At 34.7% G+C, this 20419-nt stretch overlaps 1 protein-coding gene across 1 annotated transcript in view; it reads left to right on the top strand.

Moving 5' to 3' along the window:
* shank2b (SH3 and multiple ankyrin repeat domains 2b) overlaps nucleotides 1-20419 on the top strand; it is a 219762-nt gene that overhangs the window by 39503 nt on the left and 159840 nt on the right. The window contains exons 5-8 of the mRNA XM_056451437.1: nucleotides 6898-7006; nucleotides 8538-8689; nucleotides 12601-12768; nucleotides 15119-15235. Coding sequence (XP_056307412.1) covers nucleotides 6898-7006; nucleotides 8538-8689; nucleotides 12601-12768; nucleotides 15119-15235 — 546 coding nt within the window. The remainder of the gene's footprint in view (nucleotides 1-6897; nucleotides 7007-8537; nucleotides 8690-12600; nucleotides 12769-15118; nucleotides 15236-20419) is intronic.

Here is a 20419-nt window from a genome sequence, read left to right as displayed (position 1 = left end):
TTAATATCTGTTAAGATGATTTTTATAGCCTAACACTGACACACACAGGTGAGACTTTTAAAATAAAACATTTAGCCGTGAAATATGTAAATTAGGCTACTCTGCATATTTGTCAAAAATATGTCTACTTCTGACACGCCGGTGGTGATTATCTTGTTTTCCTTCATGATAATTGACTCTTTTACATACATATCAAACCAAAGCTTTTTGCTTAATTGCGAGCCGGAAAGGATGTCTCAAGACACGACTGTTAAAACAAGAAAGAAATATCTCGAGTTTTATATTCAGTCACTGCTAGGACTGAATGTTTAGCATGCAACATTCATTTTACTGTCGGCTGCTGAATAATGCAGCAGACCAGCGCAATTTGCATATATTTGGACTTAGCAGGACTTTCGGCTCAAGACGGTCATTGATGTTGACATTTTAGCGTTTCAGCCAGTGTTTGCTCGTGAGCGTTTTTTGCAACCACCGGTGGAGGTTTTTCCACAACCCTCGCCCAAAAGCAGCCCCGAAGCTCCAAACCCGAGTTTTAATTGCCGACTTCTTCCAGCACTGTGTGTCCTGGGCTACGCTCAGTGTCTTCCTCTTTATTGCTCAACCTATTTATCTCCCGTCTCAACACTGCTTCCCTCAGCATTTAAAACTCTCCTTCTCATTGCTCTGAGCTTTCGAGCTCCCTTAATAAGTTATTATATTACAGCTCCGTAAGCCACAAGGGTTTGCAAAGGATGACGTAGGAACTGCTTTGTGTACGTTCCTTGTTTCAGAGGAACAGATATTCCCCCCGCTTCATAACGATTGTCGGTGAATTATGAATGCAACAGAGGCAAATGCTTAGAGGGGTTTGCTTTTAAAAAATCTGACTGCATTATAATGAGTGGGAAAGGGGAAGCCATTACCTTAAAGAGCTATCTCTACCTAAACTAACCCTTAGAAATAGTTTTATCGGCATAAACTAAGGAAAAATGAAGAAAACGGATTCTCTTTTAACTTAGATGGAGTTGCTTTGTTGCTGCATGGATTAATTTTTGGATTTTTGCTTATGGGTGTGTTCAAGTCTTGACTGAAACATAGTATCTTTGACGTGAACATCAACACAGTGTTGAAGTTAGCAGAGTGTCATTGTGAAAGCAGTTGAGCCACTGACTGTAATTAGTGGTAAATTTGTTTTAAAGGAATTGCGTTAAAGGATTTTTAATTTAAAATCAAGCTGCCTACATTGTATGTACAAAATATGGTGTGTTGCACAGATATGATGGAGTATATAATAATTCAGTTTTCAGTACATTCAAAAATGAATGTTTAAAAATGCAAAAACATTACTGGTGCACATTCTTTATTGTAGAAATAGTGTTAAAAATGCATTTTTTGCATGCTCCTGGTGTCATGACTCATAATTATGAGTTTTAAATGTTGACCAACATTTCAAAGTGAAAAGATGAAGCTGTTTCTACCTGATCTGACCAAAACTCAAGGAAAACACTTTTTATTTGATTAGCATGAATGAATTAAAATTGCAAATTGAAAAATATGCCCCATATATGAGCCATATACTAACCCTGGCATATGTAAAAAGTCACACAATCATCCTTTAGAGATATTATGTTGGTTTGTATAAATGGACTCTCTTGGGTCTGATCAGGTGATCTGGATCTTGAAATATTTATATAGTTCCTCTGTGAAATTGCATGCTACAACCTCCCAAAAAGCCTCATATGATTAAGAAAACAATATTTTTAATTATGATTAAAGAAAATAAGAGCGTTTTGTTTTAAAATATGGTTGATTTGTTCAAAATAAGGAGTATTAGGTGCATAGTTTATTATACAATAGTTTATTAATGCCATTTAGAAAAAAAATAAAACATATGCATGTTTTAGTTACAGCATCTTCATAAACTGAATAAAAGGCAAAATGCACCTGTTTTGTAGTTAGTTACTGTATTTTTGATGTAGCAATTTAGCAATTTGAAAATTAACCATGGTTTTATTATTATAAGGCTTTAGGCGCTTTTCCTGTGCATAGTGTGACATGGTTTAATTTGTTACGGTTCACTTTTGGGGGCTTTCCACTGCGTTATGTACCTAGTAGAGCTGTAGTCAGGCCATAAAAGTTAGGCACGATAGCCCCTGAGCCCGACAAGTACATTTTAATTGACAGCTTTTTAAAAGCCTGAACCCGTTTACAGCCCGACATTATTATAATGTGCACATGCACACAGCTCTTTTGCCTTTTTTTCAAGAATAAGTCGTTTATACGTGTTTTAACATTATTTGTTCATAACAAACGTAGGCTGTAGGCCACTTGGAAATTGGAACAAAGAAATAAAATAAGTCCTCTGTAACATTGTGACATCTCAGCACTCTAAATAGGCCCAGGCACACACACTTTGCCTTTAAATTGGCCAACACACCAATAAAATGTCTTTCCTAACAAATTAAATCTAAATAAATCCTAAATTATGATGGATATTTTGCAGTACCGAAATTAAGATAAAGGCTCTGCGGGAATTAATATTTAGTTATAATTGAAAAATTCTTTACTCGCCAAGATTAGGCTATGTGTTTTTGTGATGAAACATTATTGAATCCACTGTAAATGGCTTTAGTGTGGCTGGCCTGACTGCAGTCAAAATTCGCTCTTTTTGACTTCTTTATCATCATTTGTTTCACCTGTAGGGATGGTTTTTATTGTTGTTACAAATGAATTGATTACTTCTCACGCTAATTAAAATGCATCACATGACTGTTCATTTACTACACAAGCCCGAGCCCGGCCCAACCTTGTCTAACATGATAGAAATGAAGCCCGAACCCACCTAAACCCGTCGGGTTCCTTCATGTACAGACAAAGACCTTCAGCTCTAGTACCTAGTTCCTGGTACTTTTTTTGGACCACCTCGAGTGAGATTCCAAGTGAGCCATACCGCTGCCAAAACGTGACGTGCTGAACACACACTGCTGAGAATCATCACTACCAGAATTATTGGATTTCCGACACCAAAACACCAAACCCACCCTATTCAAATAGTCAGCAGCAGCCACTGTGATATTGTTGGTTCGACTGCTACTGCAAGAAAAAAAAACACCTTAGGTTCTCTTTATTCTCTATTTCCACCTGGGGATACTCATCCCGAGGCCCCCAGAGACTACACAGCGCTACTGATGCAATCCAGCGACGAGATGATACCAAGGTTTCCATAATCCTGGACCAGGCCGTATCCTGAGCAGCTGCTGTGGTGGTCATAGAGGAGTGGAGAGCATGAGACTAATTCCTGTGACGCTCCAGGGACAGACGAGTCTTCGCTGACGTCCAGTGTTCTCCAGCCTCCGGTGCCTAGACTACAGCTCTGCACTTTTGGCCATAGGAGAAATGGTCGTGCCCAACTGAGCCTGGTTTCTCTCTAGGTTTTTAAATACTTCACTTTCGCCAATTGGAGAAGTTTTCTCCTCGCCACTGTCACCACTGGCTTGCATGGTTCGGGATTTGATAGGAGTCTCAGTAGTGAATATTAAACCACACTGAACTGAGCTAAACTGAACTAAACTTAAACACTGAAAACTGAACTGGCACTGTTTCAATTTACTATGCTCTTCAATGTGAATCTGCTTTGACACAATCTACATTGTAAAAGTGCTATACAAACAAAGGTGAATTTAATTTAATTGAATAGAAGAGGTCCAGACATTCCTCTCATTGGTACATGAAGAGCAGATGCGATGACCTGAAATGAAAACGCTGATGTCACGGCAGTAGAGGCAGCACAAATTATAAGCGTACAATGCACTTTATATGTTAGTATTCACTTTTACCCACTTTATGTGTTAGTAAACTGCTGTGGAAATACAATCTGAACTGAACGGTGCAAAACCATACAGTTCTGCGCAGTGAAAAGCTACTTTTTTTTGGCTTTTTGTACAACATCTATTTTACTACAAATTATATGGTCGTTTGTGTTTACCATGGCTTAACTACATGTTTTTGGGTATAATCTGTATTAAAAGTATGGTTCATTTTCATAAGCCTAGTAATTGCAACTGATCTCGCCAGGAGGACCTGAACATACATCAGTCTGAGGTATAGTTTTTTTTAAAAAAATAACCTGAGCTCTAAATATCAAATGACTCACTCTGAAGCTCCAGGAAAATGACATCATGACCTTGCTAACTGATTACTGGCACCACAAAGACACAAGCCATTTATTAGCAGCTAGCCTGAGTCATGACATCAAATGCAGCTGATGTGTTTATGAAATATCGTTTACCATTCATAATTTTCAGAAACGACTATCAAAGCAGCATACTGAAAATGTAAAGTTATTTCATCTCCCAGCATATGCTAACTATGTTTGCTAACCTTTCTGTGTAACCTACACAGAATACATCACCATTTTTGAATATATTAAAGCAGTTTTAGGTGATTTTTGGTAGGCTAACATTGACAAAACACTTTTTACAGTAGGTTGTCATTGCGCTAAGTGACATCTCTACTTTGTAGTTATATAGCCTAATGGGTTTCAAGTTGTTAGCTGGCATTGAGGTGTGAATTATTGAAGGCTAGTGTTGCCAGGATGGGATCCAGAAGTTAAATAATGCAAATGCTAATATTTTGTGCATGATAATAATATGTGGCACTTTCTCTTTTTCGTGTTGGAGGCACTTGTGTGTAGTGGGTAGACTTGTGGTAGTAGTGCGTCGAATTATGACAAGCAGTTTTAACGTTTCATCTGTACTGTAAAAATATATATGCTTATTAACAGTTTCCCTATTTTTTGAGTGTTTTCCGTTTATTTACTGTTGTGAATTGCATTATGGGACATTGATCTCTGCTATGTCCACTTTTGATGTTGAAAAATTCAACTCTACTGTTTAACAAAGTGACATTTATTGCTTATTGATTTATTGCTTATTGCTCATTCATTTAGTAGCTTGAAATAGTATAATGTGTAAGAAATAATATATAGAGAAATGAGTCTGTGAAATAACAGAAAATGTACTGGCAGTTTATTACATGGTTGAAGTATCGTAGTATACAACACCAACCCAGACAATATATCACTTTAAACCATAAAAAATATTAATAAAAGTCACTTTTTAGTGTCTTTTTAAGGTTAAAAGTTGTTGGAAGAAGGCTCAAGGTCACTAATGTAATTCAAAAGCATAAATAAACGGGGGGAAAAATCTAAACATGAATCACAAAATATGAAAAACTGATAATTTACGAATATTTTTACAGTGTACAGTGCTTCCCACAGGTTTGAAATATACTTGCGGTGGTAGCCGGATTGAAACACACCTTTTACCCATCACAGTAATACTGTAAAATTTAAAAGTTCACTGTGAATTAACAATCGGTTTGTCTGTTTTGACCAAAATTGGCTCTGAACTTAAATACTCCAACTATTCTCGACTAATTGGGTAGGCTAAATTGGCTGTAGTGTATGAGTGTGAATGAGTGTGTGTGGATGTTTCCCAGAGATGGGTTGCGGCTGGAAGGGCATCCGCTGCGTAAAACAAATGCTTTATAAGTTGACGGTTCATTCTGCTGTGGCGACCCCAGATTAATAAAGGGACTAAGCCGACAAGAAAATAAATGAATAAATGAATTACTGGCAATTTTTACAGTAATGCTGTACAATTTACAAGTGCACTGTAAATTAACAATTACAACTATGCTGTAAAACTACAGCACAGTTGTAATTGTTCATTTACAGTGAGCTTGTAAATTTTGTCAGTAATACTGTAAAATGGCCATTAATACTGTAAAATTTACAAGCGTACTGTAAATTTTGCCAGTAATACTGTAAAAATGGTCAGTAATACTGTAAAATTTACAAGCGTACTGTAAATTTTGCCAGTAATACTGTAAAAATGGTCAGTAATACTGTAAAATTTACAAGCGCACTATAAATAATTGCCAGTTATACTGTAAAAATTGGCAGTAATACTGTAAAATTTATATGCGCACTGTAAAATTGACCAGTTATACTGTAAAAATTGCCAGTAATACTGTAAAGTTTACAAGCGCATTGTGAAATAACAATTACAATTGTGCTGTAAAACTACTGCACAGTTGTAATGGTTCATTTACAGTGGGCTTGTAAATTTTGCCAGTAATACTGTAAAAAGGGCCAGTAATACTATAACATTTTCAAGCGCACTGTAAATTTTGCCAGTTATACTGTAAAATTGCCAGTAATACTGTAAAATTTACAAGCGCACTGTAAATTTTGCAAATTATACTGTAAAAATTGCCAGTAATACTGTAAAACTTAAAAATGCATTGTGAATTAACAATTACAATTGTGTAGTAAAACTACAGCACAGTTGTAATGGTTCATTTACTGTGGGCTTGTAAATTTTGCCAGTAATACTGTAAAGATTGCTAGTAATACTGTAAAATATACAAGTGCACTGTAAATTTAGCTAATTATACTGTAAAAATTGCCAGTAATACTGTAAAATTTACAAACGCATATTGAATTAACAATTACAATTGTGTAGTAAAACTACGGCACAATTGCAACTGTTAATTTACTGTGCAGTTGTGAAAGCAGCATGAAAATAAATATGTTTTATATTTGAAATGTTAAAATGGCTTGCCATAGTGGTCTCTCCGTGTCTGCGTTGCTAGATCAGCTGTGCTTCTCTGTGTCTCTCTCTCTCTGATGTCTCTGTACTGGGAGCTGCTCTCCTATCTATTTTTATCCAGCCTTGTATCGCTGCATGTGTGTGTGTGTGTGTCCCAGAGATGTTGACATGAGAGAGGAGAAAGCCGAGACCCTTCACACTTTCGTCAACTGTTCATTTCGATCATTTTTTAAGTTCCTCCTCAATCATTAGCTGTCAGTGTTTCTGGTTTTACCTCATTCTCTCTTTGTGACCTCATTTTAAGGTCAACCTGAGGAAGTTTATGGAGTACATTCAGCATCATCAGGTGGAGAAAGTGGCCAAGATGTTGGAGAGAGGGCTGGATCCCAACTATCATGACCCTGATACTGGTGGTAGGGAAAGACGTATTAGATTACACCTAAAAATGTGTATAATAGGCTAATACGGTTGGTTTCCAAGCTGTAGTTTTGGGTTTTTGGAGTTCATTAAAATGGAAACCATAAAAATATAAACAAATAAATTAAAAAATGATTTTTTTTCTTCTTTTTTTACATTTTTACAAATTTTGTTTTGTAGTTATTGTTTAGTCAATAGTTTTACCCATAAACAATACATCCATAAAGCTGAAATAAAAGATAAATGATAATTAAATTAAATTAAATTAAATTAAATTAAATTAAATTAAATTAAATTAAATTAAATTAAATTAAATTAAATTAAATTAAATTAAATTAAATTAAATTAAATTAAATTAAATTAAATTAATAAATAATCATGAAAAACGTTAAATGTTTTAAAACATTTGACATATTTTGTATTTATTAGTAGTTATTTTTGGTCAATAGTTTTTCCTACAATACATTCTCAACACAATCCAACAAAGTAGTTCATTAAAATGTAAACCATAAAGCTAAAATAAATTAGTTAATTAAATAAAAGAATGAATGAATAATCATGAAAAAACATTAAATAAAAAATGTGTTTGGAAACCTGTCAAATATTTTTTAAATATGACGTCCATACATATTTACATATTTTTTTATTCTGTAGATATTGTGAGACAATAGTTACACCTGCAATATATTCTCAATACAACCCCACAATGAAGTTAAAATAAATAAATTAATAAAGCTAAAATAAATTTGTTAATTAAATAAATGAATGAATAAATAAATAAATTAATTAATTAATTAATGAATTAATCATGAAATCATAAAAACATTCAATAAAAAATATTTTTGAAAACCTGTTAAATATATTAAAAACATGTACATATTTTTAATTTAGTAGTTATTCTTTTGTCAATAGTTTTACCTACAATACATTCTTAATACAATCCCACAATGTAGTTTATTAAAATGTAATCCATAAAACTAAAAAAACTTGTTAATTAAATAATTTTTTTTATAAATAAATACACATGGAAATAAATTAATCAAAATAATTAATAAATAAAAATAATTAAAATAAATTCTGGTAACCTATTAAATATGTTTATATATATATATATATAGTACATTTAAGAAGTTTCAGGTCAGTGAGATTTATTTTATTTTATTTTATTTTCAAATAAATATCTTAAATAAACAAATAAGATATTTAAACTCAGGTTCAATATTTCAGGTAAGTGAGAATTATTTTATTATTTTATTTTATTTATATCATTTTCATTTATTTCATTTTATTTTATTTTGATTTATTTTATAAGCAAATAAATATTTTTCTCAATATTACTTTGCAATCACATACATAAATAAATTAGATATTTAAATTTATTCAAATAGTAAAGTGCCCATTATAATCCAGTATTATACATCTCTAATCACCATTGATGAAGCTTATGAATCCCTTAATTAACATCATGCTTTTATGAAGAGAGATTTCCCCAGCGTGTAGTAATGAGTTTGTGTCTGTGGTCCACAGAGACCCCGCTGACCCTTGCCGCTCACTTGGACAATATGCTGGAGATTATAGTGACACTGAAGAATGGTGGGGCTCATTTGGACTTTCGTTCTCGGGATGGCATGACTGCCCTGCACAAAGCAGCCAGAGCCAAAAACCAGATCGCTCTCAAGGTAATAAATGACCTTATCCCGAACGCCAACTTCACTTTATGGCTATGTTAGCGCAATCTTCTTCAGTGATTGTTGTTTTGTTTTTTTATATTTGGTGCTGTGGATGTGAAACAGAGCAGTACGGCGATGTCTTTTAGTGTCAGAGAGAACATTTATTACTTTGACAGAGCGTACTTTCATTCAAAGCACACTCTGTCTTAGATTTTTCTCTCTCTCTTTCTGTTAAGACGAGACACTGCAGACAAAAACAATGTTTTTTCAGGCACCTGCGAATTTTGAGATTTTGGGCCTTTTTGTTTTTTCAAGTGTTTTTTTTCAAGTGTGAAACATTCAAAATAGACTTTTAAGTGTTTCTTTTTGTTGCACTTTATTAATTAGAGTTTGTAGATTTCAATTACAATAGGTTTTTTACGGGGTATTTTCTGAAAAACAGACACTGGTGTGTGTGTGTGTAAGTCTTTGGGGGTGGGGGTGCAAATTTATTCATTTATATACACTGCTTTCGTATGTCTGTATTGTTTTTCTGTGTATGTGATGACTGCAGCTGAGGGCAAGAGCCCAAGACAAATGTCCCTTAAAACTTAGACACTTAAGTTTTACCTTAACTATAAACTTTATTTATAGAGCACTTTACAAACACAGAAGCGAGCTGTACAGACAATCTACAACAAAATAAGCATAAAAGTCCATAAAATACATAGAATACAAGATAAAATATAGTTCAAGAGTTCACACTTAGCTGATGATTGATTATAAAGCTTGTTTGGCATGCTGTCCCGGGAGAGAGCCCTAAGGTCATAAGATTTCTCGAGCCCGGGGCTCCCTACCATTTGCAAGACGAGAGGGGAGTTTGAGCTCAGGTAGATCTTGACAACTCCCCTGCTGTAGTAGCTAATAAACAGATAGTAATTGCTCTTATGAGCTAACTATTTACTAGGAGCATGTCTACTTTGCCGATTTGGATTAGTCAATTTAATTTAATTTGATTTAACCTAAGTTGCATGTTTTTGGATGGTGGGAGGAAACTGGGTAACCTGGGGGAATACCACGTGAGCACGGGGAGAACGTGTAAACTCCACACAGAACTGTTGGCTGGCTTGGTAAGAATTAGAACCAGTGATGTTCTTGCTGTGAGGCAACAGTGCTAACCACTGGGTCACTGTGCCTCCCATCTAGGAAAAGAGGAGGAGTAGGGGTAGAAGGGGGGATTCTTCAAAACGAAGATGTCTGTTATACGGAACTTAGGGTATTTATAGTGGCTTAGGAATCGTCTGATTGGTGAATCATAAATTGGATAATGCGGGACCGGCTGCAAGCAGGCATAAGCACGTGATCCTCTCGAAATTAGTTTATAAATAAACTTCACCTAAACTACCTAAAAAGGCACATAGATTAAAATAACCAGTTATTAAGATGAGGGGTCAAATGCCAACGAAAACAAATGAGTTTAAAGAGCTGATTTCAATGAGAACACGGAAGAAGCCTGTCTAATGGGTAGCGGCAACCCATTCCAAAGTCTACCACAGCGAAAGCACGATCCCCTCTAAGCTTACACTTTGTTTTTGGCACAATCAAGAGAAGCTGATCAGCTGACCTGAGAGAATGAGTGGGCTTATAGGGGTGTATCAGTTCAGAGATATAAGGTGGGGCAAGACCATTTAGAGATTTAAAAGTAAATAAAAGAATCTTAAACTGTATTCTAAAATGAACTGGCAACCAATGAAGCGAAGCTAACACAGGGGAATTGTGGTCATATTTGTGAGTACCAGTTAGCAGGCGTGCTGCAGCATTTTGCACCGTTTGCAATTAGGCAATCGCTGACCCGCTACTCCCCACATACAGTGTATTACAAAAATCCAACCGAGTGGTCACAAAAGCATAGATCACTGTCTCAAACTGTTGTTTTGGTATATAGTGCTTTATTTTTGCTAATTGTCTTAATTGAAAAAAAGCTCTAATATGATTGTCAAATTTTAAATCTGAGTCAAATTCCACCCCTAAATTTGTGACCAACAGTACCCAACGGTACCTTCAAAAACCATTACTTCTGTTTTGTTTTCATTAAATAAAAAAAAAATCATCCAAGCCTTCATTTCACTAAGGCAATTAAGGAGCGAGTTGACAGTCATTTTTGCCATTTTTTTATCTGCATAACAATGGAATGACAATTAGGACCATACTTCATAATTATTGAGCCAAGGGGGAGCAGATAAAGAGAGAAAAGGAGAGGACCTAAAATTGAACCCTGCGGAACCCCAAAAGAGAGGTGTTTTTTCTTTTTTCGAATATAAAGGAAACATCAAAAATGTGCTTTAAAGTATTTATTTTTGTTGCACTTTATTAATTAGAGTTTGTACATTTCAATTACAATCGATTTTTTACAGGGTATTTTCTGAAAAACAGACACTACAGACAAAAGCACTATTTTTTTCAGGCACCTGCAAATTTTGTGATTTTGGGCCTTTTTGGCTTTTCAACTGTTTTTCTTTTTTCTAACATAAAGGAAACATCCAAAATACACTATTAAGTCTTTATTTTAGTCACACTTTATTAGAGTTTGTAAATTACAATAAATATTTTGCAGGGTATTTTGGGAAAAAAACAATTCTGCACTGAGCCATAAATGTACACTATACAACATTTTATTCTACAAAAAAATTACAAAAATGTGTCATTTACTAGCTTTCTGCTGCATTTTATGAATATTAGAATGATAAAAAGATATTCCCAAAATTACTGTAACAAGATTTTTGATTTATTTAGGTGCATATTAGTGCATATTTAATGAAATAATTCCTTTTATTTATATATATATATATATATATATATATATATATATATATATATATATATATATATATATATATATATGTATGTATGTGTGTGTACAAAAAAATTCATAAATATACAAAATATACAATTTCAGCCGATAATAAATCAGCTTGAGAAGTATGGCGATGGCTATTAGTCATTTTTTAACCCTCTTCACACAAGATACACAGTGTCTTGCTAAAAATAACAAGGAATCAGTAATTAAGTTTTTTTTTCATCACTTCATTGCTTTCTTCCCTTGACAACAATAGGAAGTAATACTGCTGATGTACTTCTGTTTTCGTGCCATGAATATTGTAAAACACAATTTTCCTCTGTGCCGTTGTGCTTGCAGTTTATTGCTTGTTGAACATTTATTTTAAATAAAAAAACCTTCATGAAGAGTTTGTGTCATTTTGAGGAGTTAAAGCCATAGATTTCATGTTTCTATTACTGGAGAGTCTGCGTTTCATCATTTTTATTTCATTAGGAAGCAAAAATGGTTACGAAGCTACTTGGTTGAGTAAAATTAAATTTAAAAAATATTTTGACGCAGACTTTTTCAATCATACAGAGTGAAAATTACCAGCACATTTGTGTAAGTGCATTTGTTTTGCTATATTTTTTATATTTTGTTTTATAGAGTGCCTTTATTGGAAGATTTTACAAGTTTAACTCTGTATAATTGCTGAAAAATCTTAAAATATAAAAATGGGAAATAAGAAAATAAATATCAATACAGTATCTTATACAGACCACTAAAGAATTTAAACATTTCCTAGTCATAATTGCCATAGCTTGTTTGGTATATCTTTTAAAAAATGCTTCACTCTAAGAATGATAACCATCAAGATAACTGAAATCATAAGCTATACTATAAGCAGTTTTGTCGCCTGTTGCTTTAAATGCTTGTGCTCATTAATGGTGAATTCTGATTGGCTGTCAATCTTTTTATTTTGTTCATCAACTTGTAAATATCACAATGAAAGTGATTTCAATGATGTTGTTCCTTATCATAGTTAAAGTGTGAACTCTGCTACATTGAGAATGATTTTTAAAATAATATCTTATCTTATCACATCTTATCGTTTCTTCTCCAGACAATTTTAGATTTGGGAGCGTCTCCAGACTATAAAGACCGGCAGGGTTTGACTCCGCTGTACCACACGGTGACTGTAGGTGGCGACCCCAGCTGCTGTGAGGTCCTGCTGCGCGCCCATGCTAGCGTCGGGTGCCATGATGAAAACGGCTGGCACGAGATCCACCAGGTGGCGTTGCTTTTTCCATCATTTAAACATCTCTTTCATTTTCAAATATATACATGTTTTTGCAAAAGCTATAATATATAAAAGCTCTAATGTATATAGAACTCAGAAACGTGTTATTAGCGCCACCGGTGGCCAATAAATGAACTGCAACCAGCAATTTGTAAACACAACAACGTAAAAAACGTTTATTAATTTACTGCCAATTAATTAGCTTTACATAACTATAAACTATATTTTGAAATTATGCCTTTCACGATGAACGCGGAGCACCGAGTCACTCTCTCTAGTTCACTCAGGGGATGTTTTTGTTAATGCGAAATGTTCTTTAATTTGTGTCAAAATTGCATCCCCGATACCACGTTATTCGCAACACCCGGCCATAATTTGCTTCTATTTGCACATTTGCATTGACTTTCTATGTAATTTACTCACAGACATGACTAATTTGCGTTTGTTTGGTGTTTGTTTATGAAACAGATTTATATAAAAAATGTATATCTTATATACAATTTCTAAAACATTTATTTATATTATAGTTGTTTTTATATATTTTCTCCATACCTTTATATGTCTGTGAATAAATCTTTAGACTGTATTGAAGTTATTATTATTATTTGATGCTGAGAATAAAGAAAATCTAATAAATTGTACACATTAAGAGAGTAAAAACATATGATGGAGTATTAAACAATAAAACTGCTTATATTGTATCCAGAACTGAGTCACACCAGTGCTGGATTAATACTGATGTATAACAGAATAAAGGCTATACTGTTGTAAAGGGGACGTTCTGAGAATAATGTTGGATTAATGTTAGTATAACGTTAGTATAATGTTACACAAACCAATAACTAAAATTGGATCATTTGGAAAAGTTGCAGAAGGTAGATTTTTCTGATGAATCATCTGTTGAACTGCATTCCAATCATCACAAATACTGCAAAAGACCCATTGGAACCCGCATGGACCCAAGATTCTCAGAGAAAGCAGTCAAGTTTGGTGAAGGTCATGGTTTGGGGTTACATTTAGTATGGCAGCGTGCGAGAGATCTGCAGAGTGCATGGCAACATCAACAGCCTGAGGTATCAAGACATTTGTGCTGCCCATTAAAAAAGATCAAGGTGCTCTAGGACTACTTATTTTGGTAAAATGAGCGTAATCTAGAGGTCTTTGCCTTTCAAAAAAGCCACTTCTGATACTAAATGATCAACCAGAAGTCAAGTTATTATTTGTTGTTCCTAAAACTTGGATAGGCAACAAAACTTTTGTCCGGTAGTGTATTAAAATTTTGGGTTTCCACAAAAATCTGTCTCTGATTTTTTCTCGGAGAAACTCAAGGAAATGCAACTGCAAATGCAAAAGTGTTGCAACTGTTCCCGCTCTCCCCTACTTTATTGTATTATTTATTAAACAATAAATAAATAAAACTGCTGTGGCAACCCTGGATTAATAAAAGGACTAATACTAATACCACTAATACTAAAAGGCTAATACTGTACCACTAATACTAAAAGGCTAATACTGTACCACACTGGCTCTCTGGAGTACTGGATGATAATGATAACAGCAGAGTAAAGGATGTACTCTAGTTTAGGGGAAGGTTCTGAGAATGTTAAATTAACATTAGTATAATGATACACAAACCAAAAACTAAAATCGAACCCAAAACAAACATAAAATGAATGTTCTGGAAATCAAATGTTAACTGGCCCACTGAGAGCATATGATATAAAAATATAAATGCACTTTAAAAAAGCATTTATTCATTTTTTTATTATCCTTTTGTGTTATGAAAAACGAAGCATACAATATTGAAACAACAGTGTGGGTAGGCCTAAATGATGACTGAATTTTCAAGTGAACTATCCTTTTAACAGCTTTCTCCTGGCTAAAAATGGTTGAGCCTGTTGTAAAATATGCATTGCTGAAGGAAGTCATAACAGAGCGACAGTTTTCTACGACAGCAGCTTTGTTCAATTAACAGACAGGTGATGAGATCAGACTGGTTTAAAAAACGAACTCATCATGAAGTCCGTCTGTTGTGACGGCGCACTGACATCTAGTGTTGTGACAGGTGGACTGCAGATGCCAGTCAAATCACTTCTCCAGCATCTTTTTGATCGCAGTCCTCTGAGAAAATGCAAAAGTGGAGTGTGTGGTTTACTTTTAAACACTCTGGAATAACCCAAAAAGACAGCACGCTTGAAGGCTTAATGATGTTTTTATGTTTCAAAGGACTTCCGGATTCAGCTCCATGAATTTTTAAGGCCTTTCTTTCAGCTAAAACTGTTTTCAGCTCTCATTTTACTCACACAAATGGTATACTTGTGTTTCTCGTTTGTTTCTCCAGGCTTGTCGATACGGACATGTCCAGCATCTGGAGCATCTGTTGTTTTACGGAGCGGACATGCATGTGGAGAACGCATCTGGAAACACAGCTCTTCATATCTGCGCACTTTATAAACAGGTATGTGCTCATACTGTACTTTCAATGATCTGAAGTTAGAGAGATATGTTGTTATTTTCATTCAAAGCACATTTTGTGTGTGTTTTTTACAATAGTATCTGGATGCAGCCTTTATGATGCAAGCTGAGATTGCATAACTCAGCGATGCAATGTCTGACACAATGCACTCAAATGGAGCGAGGGACATCACTGTGAGGGGTAGGGTTAGGGGTGGGGTTAGGTGAGCGCATTAAAAAGCATGGGATGCAGCTCAGATTGCAGTGCACCAGGTCTGCATCCAGACCCCTTTAGTTTTTTATTGCTTTTAAGGCAAAACATTTTTTTCATCTTTCAATTTTTGTAATTTTGGGCCTTTTTTCAGTATAATGTAGAGAAAACATCTAAGATAGATTTTTAAAGTGTTTCTTTTGTTGTTCTTTTTCAATTTGTGTCTGTAGATTTTCATTAAAAACCCATTTTTAAGGGCTGTTTTCTCAAAATGAGTTTTTTTTTCTCCTGCACTGAGACATAAATCTTCATTTTACTTACACACACCAAACCTCGCAGTTTTATTTGTACAGTATTCTTATTCTGAAGGTTTTTACAAGGATATGTTTGCACATTCTACACTATTTATACATATCCTACACAAAAATTATCCTTAAATGAGCATTTTTTCATATTTTGACACATGTTTTTGTTATTGATTTCCTCCCATTTATTGAATTGCATCATGGGACCATGAGTATCCAACATCTTTTAATCTTGAAATATTTGAAAAAGTGACTTTATTAAAGTGATATATTGTCTGGGTTGGTGTTGTATATTACGGTACAAAAAAATAAAGTGCCAGTACATATATTGTATATATTATTTCTTATACATTTTATTTTGGCCGGTTATTAGTCAGTGGTTAGCACTTTCGCCTCACAGCAAGAAGGTCTCTGGTTCAAGTCCCGGCTGGGTTAGTTGGCATTTCTTTGCGGAGTTTGCATGTTCGCGTTTCCTCTGGGTGCTCCTGTGGGGGTGCTCCCCACAGTCTAAAGACATGCGCTATAGGTGAATTGAATAAACTAAATTGGCTGTACTGTATGAGTGTGTGTGGATGTGAGAGTGTATAGGTGTATCCCAGTGCTGGGTAGCATGCCGGAAGTGTATCCGCTGCGTAAAACATATACCGGAATAGTTGGCGGTTCATTCCGCTGTGGCATCCCATGATAAATAAGGCACTAAGCCGAAGGAAAATTAATGAATAAATTATATTGTTTCAAACTACTATTATGTCAATAAAAGTCACTTTGTTAAACTGTAAAGTTGTATTGTCAATATTAAAAGTCAACAAAGCAGATAAATAAATAGTAAATAGATAAAAAAAACTTGTGAATCACAAAATACGGAAACTGATAATTAACAGATTTTTTTTAGTGTATAAGAACTTAGCAAATATGTATTTGTTTCTGTCTGTTCGCAGTATTTTCTGAATTATTGAACGATGAAAAGTGATTCTAAATCTCTAATATATACTAAAAACAAGAATTTTAATCCTGACATCAGTTTTTTGTGCTTGAAAATGAATGCAAATTAGTGCATATTTAATTAAGTGATGCCTCAGTTGTGTTTAAATAGCATATAAAAAAACTGCTATTAAATTTTTTTTTTTTTTAATGTTATCCGTAAAAAGGGGGACAGTCTGTATTATGCCTATTAGGTAACCTTTTTTTTACCAAACTCACCTGCAGTGTCTCGCCTTACCAGTCAATAAACAGAGGTTACTGGCGTTATACAACTGAACACACTGTCAATAGAAGAATATTAAAGAAAACATTGTTTTCTCTTGGCGGGTCGATAATGTTTGGAGGGAGAAATCGATGGCCGCAGGGGGCAGAGAGCTGAGATTGAGCGCAGAGGGAAACTTTCTTAGAGAGGATCTTTGGGACTCAAGTGTAGTAAAAAAAAAACTTCGGTTTACAGTAAGGGTTTTACAGCCAGAGGTTAGAGGAGAACTACTTGTGTTTTGTGTAGTTTAATGGATCATCTACAATATCTACAATAGAACCGATGTACTGAGCTGAAAAATGTATCCTTTTTAGGCCTTTTCAGAATAAATGAATAAATAAGTATACAAAATTTGTTTGTTTATAAATTATTATTCAGTGGCTCAGTGGTTAGCACTGTCACCTCACTGCAAGAAGGCCGCTGGTTCGAGTCCCGACTGGGTCAGTTGGCATTTCTGTGTGTAGTTTGCATGCTCTCCCTGTGTTTGCGTGGGTTTCCTCCAGGTGCTCCAGTTTTCCCCACAGTCCAAAGATATGCGCTACTGTATAAGTGAAATGAAGAAACTAAATTGGCCGTAGTGTATGAGTGTGAATGCGAGAGTGTATAGGTGTTTTCCAGTACTGGGTTGTGGCTGGAAGGTCATCCACTGCGTAAAACATATGTTGGAATAGTTGGCAGTTCATTCCACTGTGGCAACTTCTGAAATAGAGACTAAGCCGAAGGAAAATGAATGAATAAGTTTAATATGCTGAACTGTAACTTTACAAATACTGTAATGTTTTCAAAATTATGTAATTTTCTAAGTTATTATTTTAGTTCATTCATTTTCCTTCAGCATAGTCCCTTATTTATCAGGGGTCGCCACAGCGGAATGAACCGCCAACTATTCCAGCATATGTTTTATGCAATGGATGCCCGCAGTGGATATTATTTTAGCTGACATGTATTATTAAATATATAATATAAAACATGCTATATAAATCTTGAAATGAACATTAGAATTATATATACATAAAAATATAAGATGTGTATAATGTAATTATAAAAAGGATGTATTAAATTAATAATTATTATATAATACATGATTAATTATATGTAATTATATTTATATATTATATTTTGATTATTATGGCAACGCGGTGGCGCAGTAGGTAGTGCTGTTGCCTCACAGCAAGAAGGTCGCTGGTTCGAGCCTCGGCTGGGTCAGTTGGCATTTCTTTGTGGATTTTGCATGTTCTCCCCGCGTTAGCGTGGGTTTCCTCCGAGTGCTCCAGTTTCCCCCACAGTCTAAAGACATAGGGTTTAGGTGAATTGGGTAAGCTGAAATTGTCCATAGTGTATGTGTGTGAATGAGAGTGTATGAGTGTTTCCCAGTGATGGGTTGCAGCTGGAAGGGCATCCACTGCGTAAAACATGTGCTGGATAAGTTGGCGGTTCATTCCGCTGTGGTGACCCCAAATTAATAAAGGGACTAAGCCTAAAAGACAATGAATGAATGAATGAATGAATTTTGATTATTATAAACAACATAATTTTAGGGTTCAATATTTTAGGTAATCAAAAATAAATAAAACGTTCAATTGAAAACAAATAATAAATTCAGAAATTAATTTTGTGTCATTTTTTAATAGAAAGAGATGTTTTTAAATAATTTCTTTCTTTTTAATTATTCAATAGTTTTTTTTTTTGCATAACTCAGTCATGTTTAGTATATAGTTCATATGTAGCATTTAGTTAATATTTGTGACCCACAACCACACAGTCATTCATTATCAAAGAATGAGATTTCAAGAGTTCCCACTTAGATATGCTTAGCATTTAAAGTAGGTTTGGCATGCTGTCCCCGGAGAGAACCCTGAGCTCAGAGATATTTGAGCCCAGGGCTCCCGTCCGGTCAATAAGCATATCAGGGAATCCGAGATCAGGTAGGTTTCGAGAGCTCCCCCTTTAGAAAAGGGAGGAAAAGGAGGAGATGGGGTGGAAGGGGGATTCTTCCAAAACGAAGATAGAGCAGTAGGAAGAAAATGATCCATTCATAGTAAACTCGGATTACTCTGATTGGATTATTACTGATTACAGATGAGCGGCCAGTAGTGCTCAATCATATCACGTGCTCCTCTCGAAATTAGTTTATGAAACTTCACTTATACATATGAAGAGTTCAGATGCAAAAACCTCTAAGTGCCGTCTGAAATTTCCATTGAAAATTATCATTTTTTTCTCAGACTCATATGATTATGTTGAGTTGTTTCATTTTAAAGACCTTTAAAAGAGTGTATTCTGTGCCATAAACTTGAAATACGGAACCAACACACAGGAGCCTGATAAAAATGTTCATTTATGAAGGAAATTTCAAATGGCTTTTAGAGCTTTTTGCATCAGAACTCTTCATTTATTAAATAACTTTTCCTTTGATATGATGGTTTGTCAGAATAGGATAATCTTTGGCCGAAATCCGAGAAAAAAAATCTAATTATTGAAAAAATCTCTATTAAAGTTGAACTAATGAATGTATTAGCTATGCACATTACTAATCAACAATTCAGTTTTGACATATTTATGGAGACATTTTATATTTATTTGTTAAATTCATTAATGGAACATGATCTTTACTTAATTTTCTAATGATTTCTAAAATCATTTTTAAATAAAAATAACACTTTTGACTCATGCAATGTATATTTGTGTGAAAAGCCAAAATTACATCGGATAAGTCAAAAATGTTGATTTATATTTCATGGCAGAAATCATTCGAATATTAAGAAAAGATCACAAGACTAGTTTTGTGATCCAGAGTCACAATAACAGTAATATTTAGTATGTAGCTGTATATAGTTAACAAAATACTTATTAGGGGTGGCACGGTGGCTCAGTGGTTAACACTGTCACCTCACACCTGCAGCTGGAAGGGCATCCGCTGATTAAAACAAATGCCAGAATAGTTAGTGGTTCATTCCGCTGTGGCGACCCCTGATAAATAAGGGACTAAGCCAAAGGAAAATGAATGAATGAATAAATATTTAATAGCCAACTAGCATTTACAAATATATGCTGAATATATCTTACTCTTCAAGGTGGAAATGATTCTAATTTGTCAATATGCCAGTGACCGATGCCACTAATTACACTCTTCATTATTCGACTTTGTCTTCCACTCAGTCCATAACAAAGCCCCACACTGATCTGGCATCAGCAGTAACGCTCATGACTATTAGCAGCAGTGTTCAGTGTTTATGAATGGACAACGGGCCATTACGTCGAGGACAGAGCGCAGCCAGGCAGAAAATCACCTTCTGCTTCAGCTGTGGGAGATCCAGTCTGCTCTGTCAGCTCCGTCAGAGCCATTGTCTGCCCGATTCACTATCACTCGCTGTAAAACATCATATTCCTGCTGTGGAGATTGACGTATTGATCACACAGCCGCTGTGT

Source organism: Danio aesculapii, chromosome 25, assembly GCF_903798145.1.
Source record: "Danio aesculapii chromosome 25, fDanAes4.1, whole genome shotgun sequence".
NCBI lineage: Eukaryota > Metazoa > Chordata > Actinopteri > Cypriniformes > Danionidae > Danio > Danio aesculapii.
This window is presented reverse-complemented; position numbering and strand designations above follow the sequence as displayed.